The following is a 14,475-nucleotide window of genomic DNA, read 5'->3' on the forward strand; positions in this document are numbered from 1 at the left end:
CCAGACTGTGAACACCTAGCGATACCAGACTGTGAACACCTCCTGTAGATACCAGACTGTGAACACCTCCTTTAGATACCAGACTGTGAACACCTTTTATAGATACCAGACTGTGAACACCTATAGATACCAGACTGTGAACACCTCCTTTAGATACCAAACTGTGAACACCTCCTATAGATACCAGACTGTGAACACCTTCGAAAGATACTAGACCGTGAACACCTCCTAGATAGCAGACTGTGAACACCTCCTATAGATGTCAGACTGTGAACATCTCCTATGGTTACCAGACTGTGAACACCTCCTATAGGTACCAGACTTTGAACACCTCATACAGATACCAGACTGTGAACACCTTCTATAGATACCAGACTGTGAACACCTATAGATAGCAGACTGTGAACACCTATAGATACCACTGTGAACACCTCCACAGATACCAGACTGTGAACACCTCATATAGATACCAGACTGTGAACACCTTTTATAGATACAAGACTGTGAGCGCCTCTAGATAGCAGTCAGTGAACACCTATAGATACCACAGTGAACACCTTTTATAGATACCAGACTGTGAACACCTTCTATATATACCAGACTGTGAACACCTCCTTTAGATACCAAACTGTGAACACCTCCTATAGATACCAGACTGTGAACACCTTCGAAAGATACCAGACCGTGAACACCTCCTACAGATAGCAGACTGTGAACACCTCCTATAGATGTCAGACTGTGAACATCTCCTATGGTTACCAGACTGTGAACACCTCCTATAGGTACCACACTTTGAACACCTCATACAGATACCAGACTGTGAACACCTTCTATAGATACCAGACTGTGAACACCTTCTATATATACCAGACTGTGAACACCTCCTTTAGATACCAAACTGTGAACACCTCCTATAGATACCAGACTGTGAACACCTTCGAAAGATACCAGACCGTGAACACCTCCTACAGATAGCAGACTGTGAACACCTCCTATAGATGTCAGACTGTGAACATCTCCTATGGTTACCAGACTGTGAACACCTCCTATAGGTACCACACTTTGAACACCTCATACAGATACCAGACTGTGAACACCTTCTATAGATACCAGACTGTGAACACCTATAGATAGCAGACTGTGAACACCTATAGATACCACTGTGAACACCTCCACAGATACCAGACTGTGAACACCTCATATAGATACCAGACTGTGAACACCTTTTATAGATACAAGACTGTGAGCGCCTCTAGATAGCAGTCAGTGAACACCTATAGATACCACAGTGAACACCTTTTATAGATACCAGACTGTGAACACCTTCTATATATACCAGACTGTGAACACCTTCTTTAGATACCAAACTGTGAACACCTCCTATAGATACCAGACTGTGAACACCTCCTTTAAATACCAGACTGTGAACACCTATAGATAACAGACTATGAACACCTCCTGTAGATACCAGACTGTGCACACCTATAGATACCAGACTGTGAACACCTCCTATAGATACCGGACTGTGAACACCTTCTATAGATACCAGACTGTGAATGCCTACAGATAGCAGACTGTGAACACCTATAGATACCACACTGTGAACACCTCCTATAGATACCAGACTGTGAATACCTTCTATATACACCAGACTGTGAACACCTGCTCTAGATACCACACTGTGAATACCTCCTATAGATACCAGACTGTGAACACCTAGAGATACCAGACTGTGAACATCTCCTATAGATACCAGACTGTGAACACCTGCTCTAGATACCACACTGTGAATACCTCCTATAGATACCAGACTGTGAACACCTATAGATACCAGACTGTGAACATCTCCTATAGATACCAGACTGTGAACATCTTATATAAATAGACCGTGAACACCTCCTATGGTTACGACTGTGAACACATCCTAGAGATACCAGACTATGAACATCTTCTGTAGGTACCAGTGTGAACATCTCCTATAGATACCAGACCGCGAACACCTTCTATCGATACCAGACCGTGAACACCTATAGATAGCAGACTGTTAACACCTCCTAGATACCAGACTGTGAACACCTCCTCGAGATAGCAGACTGTGAACATCTCCTGTAGAGACCAGACTATGATCACCTCCTATAGATACCAGACTGTGAACACCTATAGATACCAGACTGTGAACACCTCCGATAGATACCAGACCGTGAACACCTCCTATAGATACCAGACTGTGAACACATCCTATGGACACCAGAATGTGAACACCTATAGATACCAGACTGTGAACACCTCCGATAGATACCTGACTGTGAACACCTCCGATAGACTGTGAACACCTCATATAGATACCAGACTGTGAACACCTTCTATAGATAGCAGACTGTGGATGCCTATAGATAGCAGACTGTGAACACCTATAGATACCAGACTGTGAACACCACCTATAGATACCAGACTGTGAACACCTCCTATTGATACTAGACCGTGAACACCTCCTACAGATAGCAGACTGTGAACACCTCATACAGATACCAGACTGTGAACACCTAGCGATACCAGACTGTGAACACCTCCTGTAGATACCAGACTGTGAACACCTCCTTTAGATACCAGACTGTGAACACCTTTTATAGATACCAGACTGTGAACACCTATAGATACCAGACTGTGAACACCACCTATAGATACCAGACTGTGAACACCTTCGAAAGATACTAGACCCTGAACACCTCCTACAGATACCAGACTGTGAACATCTCCTATGGTTACCAGACTGTGAACACCTCCTATAGGTACCAGACTTTGAACACCTCATACAGATACCAGACTGTGAACACCTATAGATACCAGACTGTGAACACCTCCTGTAGATACCAGACTGTGAACACCTATAGATACCAGACTGTGAACACCTCCTATAGATACCAGACTGTGAACACCTATAGATAGCAGACTGTGAACACCTATAGATACCACTGTGAACACCTCCACAGATACCAGACTGTGAACACCTCATATCGATACCAGACTGTGAACACCTTTTATAGATACCAGACTGTGAACGCCTCGAGATAGCAGACTGTGAACACCTATAGATACCAGTGAACACCTTCTATAGAGACCAGACTGTGAACACCTTCTATATATACCAGACTGTGAACACCTCCTTTAGATACCAAACTGTGAACACCTCCTATAGATACCAGACTGTGAACACCTCCTTTAAATACCAGACTGTGTACACCTCCTATAGATACCAGACTGTGAACACCTCATACAGATACCAGACTGTGAACACCTATAGATAAGACTGTGAACACCTCCTGTAGATACCAGACTGTGCACACCTATAGATACCAGACTGTGAACACCTCCTATAGATACCAGACTGTGAACACCTTCTATAGATACCAGACTGTGAATGCCTACAGATAGCAGACTGTGAACACCTATAGATACCACACTGTGAACACCTCCTATAGATACCAGACTGTGAATACCTTCTAAATACACCAGACTGTGAACACCTCCTCTAGATACCACACTGTGAACACCTATAGATACCAGACTGTGAACATCTCCTATAGATACCAGACTGTGAACACCTTCTATAGATAATAGACCGTGAACACCTCCTATGGTTACGACTGTGAACACCTCCTAGAGATACCAGACTATGAACATCTTCTATAGATACCAGTGTGAACATCTCCTATAGATACCAGACCGTGAACACCTTCTTTTGATACCAGACCGTGAACACCTCCTCTAGATAGCAGACTGTGAACATCTCCTGTAGAGACCAGACTATGATCACCTTCTATAGATACCAGACCGTGAACACCTCCTATAGATACCAGACTGTGAACACCTCCTGTAGATACCAGACTGTCATCTTCTATAGATACCAGACTGTGAACATCTCCGATAGATACCAGACTGTGAACACCTCCTATAGGTACCAGACTTTGAACACCTCATACAGATACCAGACTGTGAACACCTATAGATACCAGACTGTGAACACCTCCTGTAGATACCAGACTGTGAACACCTATAGATACCAGACTGTGAACACCTCCTATAGATACCAGACTGTGAACACCTATAGATAGCAGACTGTGAACACCTATAGATACCACTGTGAACACTTCCACAGATACCAGACTGCGAACACTTCACATAGATACCAGACTGTGAACACCTTTTATAGATACCAGACTGTGAACGCCTCTAGATAGCAGACTGTGAACACCTATAGATACCACAGTGAACACCTTCTATAGAGACCAGACTGTGAACACCTTCTATATGTACCAGACTGTGAACACCTCCTTTAGATACCAAACTGTGAACACCTCCTATAGATACCAGACTGTGAACACCTCCTGTAGATACTAGACCGTGAACACTTCCTACAGATACCAGACTGTGAACACCTATAGATACCAGACTGTGAACACCTATAGATACCAGACTGTGAACACCTCCTACAGATACAAGACTGTGAACACTTTCTGCAGTTATTGGACTTTGAACACTTTCTATAGACCCCAGAGTGCAAACACCTCCTATAGATACTTGTCTGTGATCACCTATTGATACCAGACTATGAACACCTATTGATACCAAGCTATGACTGTGAACACCTCCTCTGGATACCAGACTGTGAAAACCGTTTGTAGCTAACAGGCTATGAGCACCATTTGTAAATACTAGATTGTGAACCATGTCTGTAGATTGATAACTGTGTACACCTTTTATAGATACAATGTATTTTTTGAATGACTTATATAAATAAGCAGGAGCATTTCTGAGTTGTTGGCGAATGTGAGCTGTTTGATTAACATAAGCACGCATTAATTTCGACTGGGATAAGCTTGAAACTGCTGTTAAAATCATGGATAAAATTCTACTGATTGTGTTAATGATTCAGATGTTAAGTCACATCTCTGGATTTGAGACAAGAATTTGAGTGTGTTCTGCTAACATGAACTGTGTGTTAAATGTTCTTGATTCTTTTCCTGTCTCGCTATGCCCAGAGATGGTAAGATTTGAGATCCATGAGGTTGAATTCCATTGCCAGGTCAAGATTTATTGAAATTGGAACCATTACAACAGTAAAAAGAAAGTGCAGAAATTAGGAGCTGGTGTGAAATGGAGAAACCCATTTGTCATATGGATAATATACTGTTCTGATAAATGCTCATGCTCCTACGCAAAACCGGGCATAAATGATCATGCTATAAAAGCCAACCTGGGTAGAAAAATTAATTTGCGGATTGTACTCTTGTAGGTGACTTAGCTGGTGCTAAACTGATTCAATGCATATTATTTTCTGCAGTTGTGACTGTTCAGAAGATATTTTGCTCATTTCTTCATTTTCCACATCGCAGCTACCCTATATGCGAGAAACAGTACCATGCAAGAATCGCCGCAACACCTTGAACATCCAGTCAGACTCTCGGGTCAGCCTCCCCTGTGCGAGTGAAGCGACCGTCACTCAGGAAGCGGTGATTTCTTTTTCCTTTTCAAAATGCCACCTTTTCATATATAGTTTAATTGGCAAAAACCTGCAGATTTACATGTTGATCCAGACCTCCCCAGCTCGAAAACACTACAGGGTAGGAATTCTCCAGTTGCAAATGTTTAGAAAGAAGCTTTTAAAAAAAAAAAAATGCTACAAATACTGAACAGGAAAAGATCCTGAACCATTCAGAAAGCAGAGGTGTCTTTGACCAGTCTGTTTCGGACCCATAACAATTTACTGCTCATTTGTGCACCAGTGTTCTGTGTGTGCTACAGAAAACGAGCTTTCTGCCCCACTGTTTCAGAACAAATCCTGTACAATTTCTCAAACGCATGTTCAGCAACAAACTTTGTTCCTCAGCTGCACTCTGCACTCAACTGGAGTGAGTCGGATGCTTTGCAATGACGTCATGCTGTTAAAAGAAAAAACAAAACACCATTAGGCATGAGTTTCATCCTTCAAGTAGGACTGAATCTAATTCATCTGATACCTGGTCACATCAGTCAGATCAAACCTCAAAAGTGCTTCAAAGACAACATGGGGAATAACTTTGACGGTGTAAAGTGTGCAGTATCGGATTCGTCGCTCCTTGGCTTGGATCCAAAAGATTGACTGGAATGACACCGGGGATGGGTGCCTGAGAGAAAGGATAAGCTGGGTTTGTCCTTGGAGCAGTGAATGTTAAGTGGAGCGTGATGGCCTTTGACCTGGAAGCAGTACCTGTACGGAATATTTAGAATTATGTTAAAATATTTTGGTTTGTGAAAAATGTTTGAAAATGACTTAACAATTTGTTCCGATAGTAAAGGGATCAGTTAGAATTTTTGGATTATAAACAAAAGCTGGTCCATGAGACCTGGTGGCTCTTGGTCAGTACCACCAGCAAGTCAAAATATTGAGGCTGTGTAGCACACAGAGGAGTAGACAAAGAGGAAAGAAAATAGTTGGCTGGTGCTTGTGGAGAATCAGCTGAGACCTTGAAGGAAAGGAGCTGGGATTCTGCTTGGAATATTCACGTGCCTGAAACTGGGATTATACAGGCAGGGTGTGTCATGATATTCAGGTAAACATCATGGTGCAAACATACATACATACTGATGGACAGATCAACGGACCAATCAACACACACGCAACACCACAGCCAATCACAGGCAGGAGCATACACACTACAAAACGGGGAACACGACACTTCCCGCTCAGTCCAGCAGGAGACAGCTCAGGGCACAGAGCTCACAGCAAGCCACTCAGGCATCCACCATGTGCTGAGTGCCACTACAAGATAGTATTAGGAATAGGTCCACAGATTCTAGGGTTATGATCAAACCTCAGTAACCAGTTTACCATTGTAAATAAATGTTAGTAATAAAACTGAGTTGTACCATTCGCAACCGTGTTGGTTCGTCTGTGTAGCAGAGCACCGAACACAGCAGGGTGGACTGTATGTGTTGCATTCCAGGTGCAGTTTATTGTGTGTAGTGAATGGGATGTGCCTGTTAATTCATGTTCAATTTACATTGATTCTGATCAAACACAAAACAAAAGTTGCAAAGTGAAATCTTTCTTGGCAATTCATTAGGGGGTTCTTTGGTAAATTTGGTCATTTTTGTTTACCGACCACCCGGTTACAGATTCTCACAGGCGATTCAATAGAGCCATTCAAAATCATGAGAAGCTTCACTGGAGTAAATAAAGAGTTGTTTTCCAATGCAGGAAGATTGGTAACCAGAAGACACTGATCTAAGATGTTTGGTAGAAGATCCAAAGGGGGAAATGAGGAGAAATTATTTTTGCAGCGACTTGTGATCTGGAATGTGCTGCACGAAAGGGGGGGGTGGAAGTAGATTCAATCGTAACTTTTGAAAGGGCAACTGAATACGGGAAATGGTTCTCTCTTGTTGGAGATGCAATTTCCTGCCACTTGTGTGGTGCATATATTACTTGCAACTTCTGTGCCCAAGCCTGAATGTTGTCTCGGTCTTGTTGCAAGCTAACGCAAACTACTTTATCATCTGTGGAGTTAAGGAACTGAGCACTGTGAAATCATCAACCTACATTCCCACTTCTGACCTCAAAATGAAGGGAAGGTCATTGATGAAATACCTAAAGATGGTTGGGCCTTTGACACTACTCTCAGGACCTCTTGCAGCGATGTCCTAGAACTGAGATAATTGGCCTCTCACAACCATCTTTCTTTGTGTTAGGTACAATTTCAACAAGTGGCAAATGACCCCTGATCCTATCGATTTCAAATGAAATGAAATGAAAATCGCTTATTGTCACAAGTAGGCTTCAAATGAAGTTACTGTGAAAAGCCCCTAGGCAGGGATGGTGGCGGCACAGTGGTATACAGTCGGGAGGGAGTTACCCTGGGAGTCCTCAACACCGACTCTGGACTCCATGAAGTCTCGTGGCTTCAGGTTAAACACGGGCAAGGATACTTCCTGCTGATTACCACAACTGGCCACCATCAGCTGGTGAATCAGTGCTCCTCCATGTTGAACACCACTTGGAGGAAGCGCTGAGGGTGGCAAGGGCATAGAATATGCTCTGGATGGGAAACTTCAATGTCCATCACCAAGAGTGGCTCGGTAGTACCACCACAGCTGGCCGGGTCCTAAAGGACAGAGCTGCTAGACTGGGACTGCAGCAGGTGGTGAGGGAACCAACAAGAGGGAAAAGCATACTTGACATCATCCTCACCAACCTGCCTGCTGCAGATGTATCTGTCCATGACAGTATCGGTGGAAGTGACCACCGTACAGTCCTTGTGGACAAAGCCCATCTTGGCATTCAGGATACCCCTCATCGTGTTGTGTGGCACTACCACCGTACTAAATGGGATAGACTTCGAACAGATCCAGCAACTCAAGGCTGGGCATCAATGAGGAGCTGTGGGCCATCAGCAGCAGCAGAATTGTAATCAGCCACAATCTGCAACCTTATGGCCCAGCATAAACCCCACTCTCCCATTACCACCCAGCCAGGGGATCAACCCTGGTTCAATGAAGAGTGCAGGAGACCATGTCAGGAGCAACACCAGACATACCTAAACAATGAGGGGTTAATCTGGTGAAGCCACAACACGGGTCTACTTGTGCGCCAAACAGCATAAGCAGCAAGTAATAGACAGAGCGAAGTGATTCCACAGCGAATACATCAGATCTAAGCTCTACAGTCCTGTCACATCCAGCTGTGAATGGTGGTGGACAGTTAAACAACTCACTGGAGGAGGAGGCTCCACACATATCCCCATTATCAATGATGGTGGAGCCCAAGCTTAAGCATTTGCAACAATCTTCAGCAGAATGGCCGAATGGATGATCATATCGATTCATTCCACGCGATACCAAGTAACGGATGAAGGAACACTGAAAAAGCAATAGTACTTGAAGACTTGAAGAAATGAGAGTAAATGCTCTTGACATCAAGAGTGAATGTGGCATCATGGAGCTCTGGCAAAACTGGAGTCAATGGGAATCAGGGGATTGTGGTGGTTGGAGGTCAATACTAATAATAATCTTTATTAGTGTCACAAGGAGGCTTAACCCTGCAATGAAGTTAATGCGAAAATCCCCTCGTCGCCACATTCCGGCGCCTGTTCGGATACACAGAGGGAGAATTCAGAATGTTCAATTCACCTAACAGCACCTCTTTCGGGACTTGTGGGAGGAAACCGGAGCACCCGGAGGAAACCCACTCAGACACGGGGAGAACGTGCAGACTCCGCACAGACAGTGACCCAAGCCGGGAATCGAACACGGGTCCTGTCGCTGTGAAGCCACAGTGCTAACCACTGTGCTTACCGTGCCGCCAATCATCTCAGCTCTAGGACTTCACGGCAGGCGTTTCTCTGGGATTGTCCTAGGCCCAACCATCTTCAGCTGCTTCATCAATGACCTTTCTTCCATAATAAGGTCAGATGTGGGATCTGAGGGTTAGATTTTCATTAAGCAAAGATATTAAGGGATATGGGCCAACGGCAGGTATATGGAGTTCAGCCATGATCTCATTAAATGGTGGGACAGGCTCAAGGGGCTGAACTGCCCACTCTTGTTCCTATGAAGCTCGCTTTGTACAATGTTCAGTACCATTCGCAATGCTTCAGATACTGAAACAGACCACGTCCAAATGTAGCTAAACCTAGACAATATCCATGCTTGGGCTGACAAGTGGCAAGTAATCTTCTTGCCATACAAGTGCCAGGCAATGAACAGCTCCAACAAAAGACGATGTAACCATTTCCTGTTGACTTTCAATGGTACTACCATCTCCGAATCCCCCACTATCAACATCCAGGGGATTACAATTGACTAGAAACTGAACTGGACCCAGTCATATTAATACTGTGGCTACAAAATCAGGTCAAAGACTAGGAATCCTGCGACGAGTAATTTGTGCCGACTCCCCAAAGCCTGTCCACCATCCACAAGGAACAAGTCAGGAGTGTGATGGAACACTCTCCACTTGTCTGGATGAGCGCAGCTCCAACAACACTCAAGATGCTCAACGCCATCCAGCCCACTTTGTGCAGTAGTGGACTCGCCAACACTAAGGGCATTTAAATGGTCATTGGATAGACATATGGACGATAAGGGAATAGTGTAGATGGGCTTCAGAGTGGTTTCACAGGTCGGCGCAACATCGAGGGCCGAAGGGCCTGTACTGCGCTGTAATGTTCTATGTTCTATGAGTCAATGTCGAGGACTTCCCTGTGCACCAAGAGAGGATGGAGTGCAGGATTAGACTTCTCTCATAGAAACATGATACTGATGCAATAGGCCAATGGTCTATATGTATGGTAGGATCAGGAAATGAGAAGGGGGAGCATAAAAATCAGTTCATGGTCCTTTCACTGTTTCCATGCAGTTGTGGAGGTTTTGAACTTAATGCCGTGCAAAGGATATGAAGCCTCCTGACACGGTTGTAGGCTCGTGCATCATGAATGATGCAGACACACTATTAGATGGCAATCAACAGCATCAGGAGGAGAAAAGGAACGGAATATCCTTTCTGCTCTGGTTCTTCAGTTGCCAAATTTACTTGAATGATACGAGAACTGAGAGGTTATCCCAATCGAGAAAGATTGATCAGGCTAGAAAAGAGAAGACTGAGGGATGACCTGATCGAGAGGTCTTTAAGAAGGGCAGATCTACTTTTGGGCGAGACTAGAACTAGGGAGCTGTTAATATGAGAGAGACATTAATAAATCCAATGGGACATTCAGGAGAAATTTCTTTATCCCGCGAGTGAGGAGAATGTGGAACCCACTCCCACAGGCAAAGGTCGAGGTGAATGGTGTCAATTTATTTAAGGAGAAGCTGGATAAACACGGGGTTAAAGGAATAAGAAGATATGTTGACGGAGGTGAGAAGGGGAGGGTGGAGGCTCGTCTGTCTCTGGCAGGGAACAGATGGACCAAATAGCCTTACCTGTGCTCTCAATTCTTCTTGAATTTTTTAAACTATTACTTCTCCTTCAATTTGTTTCCAACTGACCCATTACGGGCAACAGGTTTGACTTTTTCTTTTGACCGTGCTCCCTCCCGCCGCACCCTCTCTAAAAACTATTCTTACCAGAACGGTGTAAGTGTTCTGAAAATGATATAAGCTCTTGTAGTTATAGAAAGCAATGATAACTGCGATGGCCATCTCCAACACAGTGAAGAGCAGCAGACCGACTGTTAAAGAAAATGTTGATGCCTATGGGAAAGAAGGAAAATATTGATTCAATCACAGCACTTGCACATATCATGGCACTTTCTTCCTGTGGGTTAAATCGGAGATAAAAACTATTTAGTCATTGCCAAACTGAAAATGAATAGAACAGAAACAAGCTACTTTGAAATTCAAACAGCTGAACTAACTCCAGCCCCATGGGATCTCTGACTTCCAATGCTGGTCTTTTATGCATCCCCCAATTTCCACTGCTCTAAATTGTGGCCATTGCTTCAGCTGCCTGGAATGCCCTCCCACAACACTCCAATTTTCTAATTCCTCGTTTAAGAAGCTCTTTAAAACCTACCTCGTTGAAGGAGTTTTTGTTACGAATTCTGAACTCCCTCAATGTGGCTTGTGGTCAAATTCTACCTCTTTCATGTGTCTGTGAAGTGCCTTGGGCCATTTTACTGGCACTGCACAAATACAAGGTGGTGTTGTTAGCGGAGCAATGTGGACACATTAGTCTGGCTGGGGACTGCAGATCCAAGAAGGACAGAACAGGGTCCTAATGGATGGGCAATGTTTGACGTTTCTGTCTCTGTGGCAATGTATATTCCTGCATTTGGTCAGTTTAATGACCGAGGAAGCCAGCTTTAGTGAAACAAGGATTCATTTTAAACCACGTACAATACCCTGCCCACGGCAGTAACTCTCCAAAATCATAGTCCCCATTGGAACAACCATCAGCTCCAGGCCCTCCTTGGGTTAATGAGCCCCAGTTGGGTGGCCTCCGTACCCTACCTAGGAAGCGCATACCCCACGAGTCCCACGGGGAGATCGACAATAGTTTCCCCATATTCCTCGTGAGGGTTATGACAAAGACTCTTATCATTTGACCAGACCCGAAGGGGCTGGCTTAGCACAGGGCTAAATCGCTGGCTTTTAAAGCAGACCAAGGCAGGCCAGCAGCACGGTTCAATTCCCGTACCAGCCTCCCCGAACAGGCGCCGCAATGTGGCGACTAGGGGCTTTTCACAGTAACTTAATTTGAAGCCTGCTTGTGACAATAAGCGATTTTCATCCATTTTTCATTTCATCCTTACTATTTTACAACTCCCTCCTCTCCTTTGTGTTTGTCTTTCTTATGTGTGTGGACAGAGGGTAGTAGGTATTAGCTTTTTGTTATCCAGTTGTATTTACTGCATATTTCACGATAGTTCTTGGTATAAATAAACAGTAATGGTGTTTAAATTTACAAACCTGGTGACTGTACTTATCGGGCAGCTAAAGGCCAAAGACGTCGGGAATTTTGAGAAGAATTAATGGTTAATTCACGTGTTCTGGCGAGTGGGGCTGGAATTGACCGCGCACGTGCCCAGGTTGACAGAACACCTACGAAGTCCATTCCCAGGGACGAAAGGAGGCCGCCGCCGGGAGACTATGAACTATGGTACCTTTGGCACGCCGGACAACTGCAACGATCCTCTCTATGTCCCCATAGATGCCGGGCCACCAGACGTAGTTGTGGGCCAGCATTTTTAACTTGGAGGTTCCCGGCTTGCCACTGTGTAGATCTTTCAGGAATGACTCCTGACCCTGCGGTGGGATGACTATAAGTGTTCCCCACAGTATGACACTGTCCTCCACATTGAGCTCTGGGGTTTTCCAGGCATGAGGCTGTAGGGATTCTGGAGGGGTGCCCTGCAATCCGCCATTTAAAAGCATGTGGTGGAGTTTTGTCAGCTGCATTCGTGCTTGAACCTGAATAGCCGTCACTGACATGGGATCCATAAAATTAAGGGTTGCTATCACTTTACTGCCACTGGGAGGGATGGGGAACTCATGGTCAATGGTAGAAGACTTAAGTGTCGGTGTGGGCAATCTGCGTGTGGGCGATGTTGGAACGAATACTCGCATGTGGCGAGTAGAAGCGCCCAATGGCTGATGTAATGTGTGGATGGGTGGGATCTCCAAATCATCCCGAAAAAGGCCAAACAAAGGCTTGTGATTGTTCACAATGGAGAAATGCCTCCCACAGACATGTTGGTGGAATTTCTTCATCAAATATCACCGCCAAGACCTCCTTCCCGACGGACCTCCGGTGACGGCGGGCGGGAGGCGGCCGCACAATGGAGAGCCCCCGCTCGGGAACGGCAATTTCGAGGCTTCAAGCCCGGTCCCAGGGTCCACGGAGGTGGCAGAAGAAGGGAGAAGGCACGGAGGAGGCACTGAGAAGACACAGGAGGGAAAAAAACCCCAAAGGAAAATGTCGAGGGTGAGCAAAAAAACGGCCGAAAAAAACCCAGCTGGAGGTCCGTCAGGGAGTGGAAAGGTCACCGCGGGGTCACCAGGAAAAATGGAGGCTGGAGCACCAGGGAAGGCCGCACTGCTTACGGCTGAAGAAATAACCAAGGTGATGGCTGCGGAATTTGAAAAGCAGTTGGCGCAGATTGCGAAATGCATGGAGACGGTGAGGAAGGAGATGAGGGAGGTTTTGAGTGTGCTGGTGGAGGAGCCGGTTTCCCCGGTGAGGACGGAGGTGGCGAGCGCAGTGGCGGAGGTGCGAGAGCAAGGGGAGATGCTGAAGGAAGTGAAGGAGACGTTATTGCAGCACGGTGATCAACTTGCCTCGATGGGGAAAGAGATGCGGAAGGTGATGGATACTAACAAGGATCTGCGAGGAAAAATGGAAGACCTGGAAAATAGATCCAGGCGACAGAACTTGAGGATTGTGGGGCTGCCCGAAGGAGTTGAAGGACCGAAGCCGACTGAGTATTTTGCCGCGATGCTGGCAAAACTACTGGGGGAGGGGGAGGACCCCTCCCAATATGAACTGGATCGGGCTCATCGGTCGTGGAGGCCTGTACCAAAAGCGAGTGAGCCGCCAAGGGCAGTGACTCTGTGCTTCCATAGGTACAGGGTGAAGGAGAAGGTCCTGAGCTGGGCCAAGCAGAAGCGGGTGGTGCAGTGGGCTGGAGCTGGTATACGTGTATACCAGGACTTTACGGTGGAGCTGGCAAGGAGGTGGGCTGCCTTCAACCGGGTGAAGAGGGCACTGTACATTAGCAAGGTGCGGTGCGGCATTGTATATCCAGCGAAGCTGAGGGTGACTTACAAGCTCAGGGACTTTTATTTTGGAACGGCGGAAGCAGCGGAGGAGTTTGCGAAAGCAGAAGGACTGTGGCAGAACTGACAAATTGAGGAATGGCCATGTGCCGATGTAACCTCATGACTGTATTTTCTTCTTTTTTGTTTCACTGTGTGCGGGTGTAGAGATTAAAGGAGCCAAGG

The 14,475-nt window shown here is 45.5% G+C and overlaps 1 protein-coding gene across 2 annotated transcripts in view; it reads right to left on the minus strand.

The window, feature by feature from the left end:
- Nucleotides 1-5,071: 5,071 nt before the first annotated feature.
- LOC140410121 (uncharacterized) overlaps nt 5,072-14,475 on the minus strand; it is a 78,806-nt gene continuing 69,402 nt past the window's right edge. For both annotated transcript variants that reach the window (XM_072498069.1, XM_072498071.1), the window contains 2 exons: nt 11,101-11,226; nt 5,072-5,939 (listed from right to left, as the gene is read on the minus strand). In XM_072498069.1, the coding sequence (XP_072354170.1) occupies nt 5,901-5,939; nt 11,101-11,226 (165 nt within the window). In that variant the 3' untranslated portion in view covers nt 5,072-5,900. The remainder of the gene's footprint in view (nt 5,940-11,100; nt 11,227-14,475) is intronic.

Source organism: Scyliorhinus torazame, chromosome 4 (assembly GCF_047496885.1).
Source record: "Scyliorhinus torazame isolate Kashiwa2021f chromosome 4, sScyTor2.1, whole genome shotgun sequence".
NCBI lineage: Eukaryota > Metazoa > Chordata > Chondrichthyes > Carcharhiniformes > Scyliorhinidae > Scyliorhinus > Scyliorhinus torazame.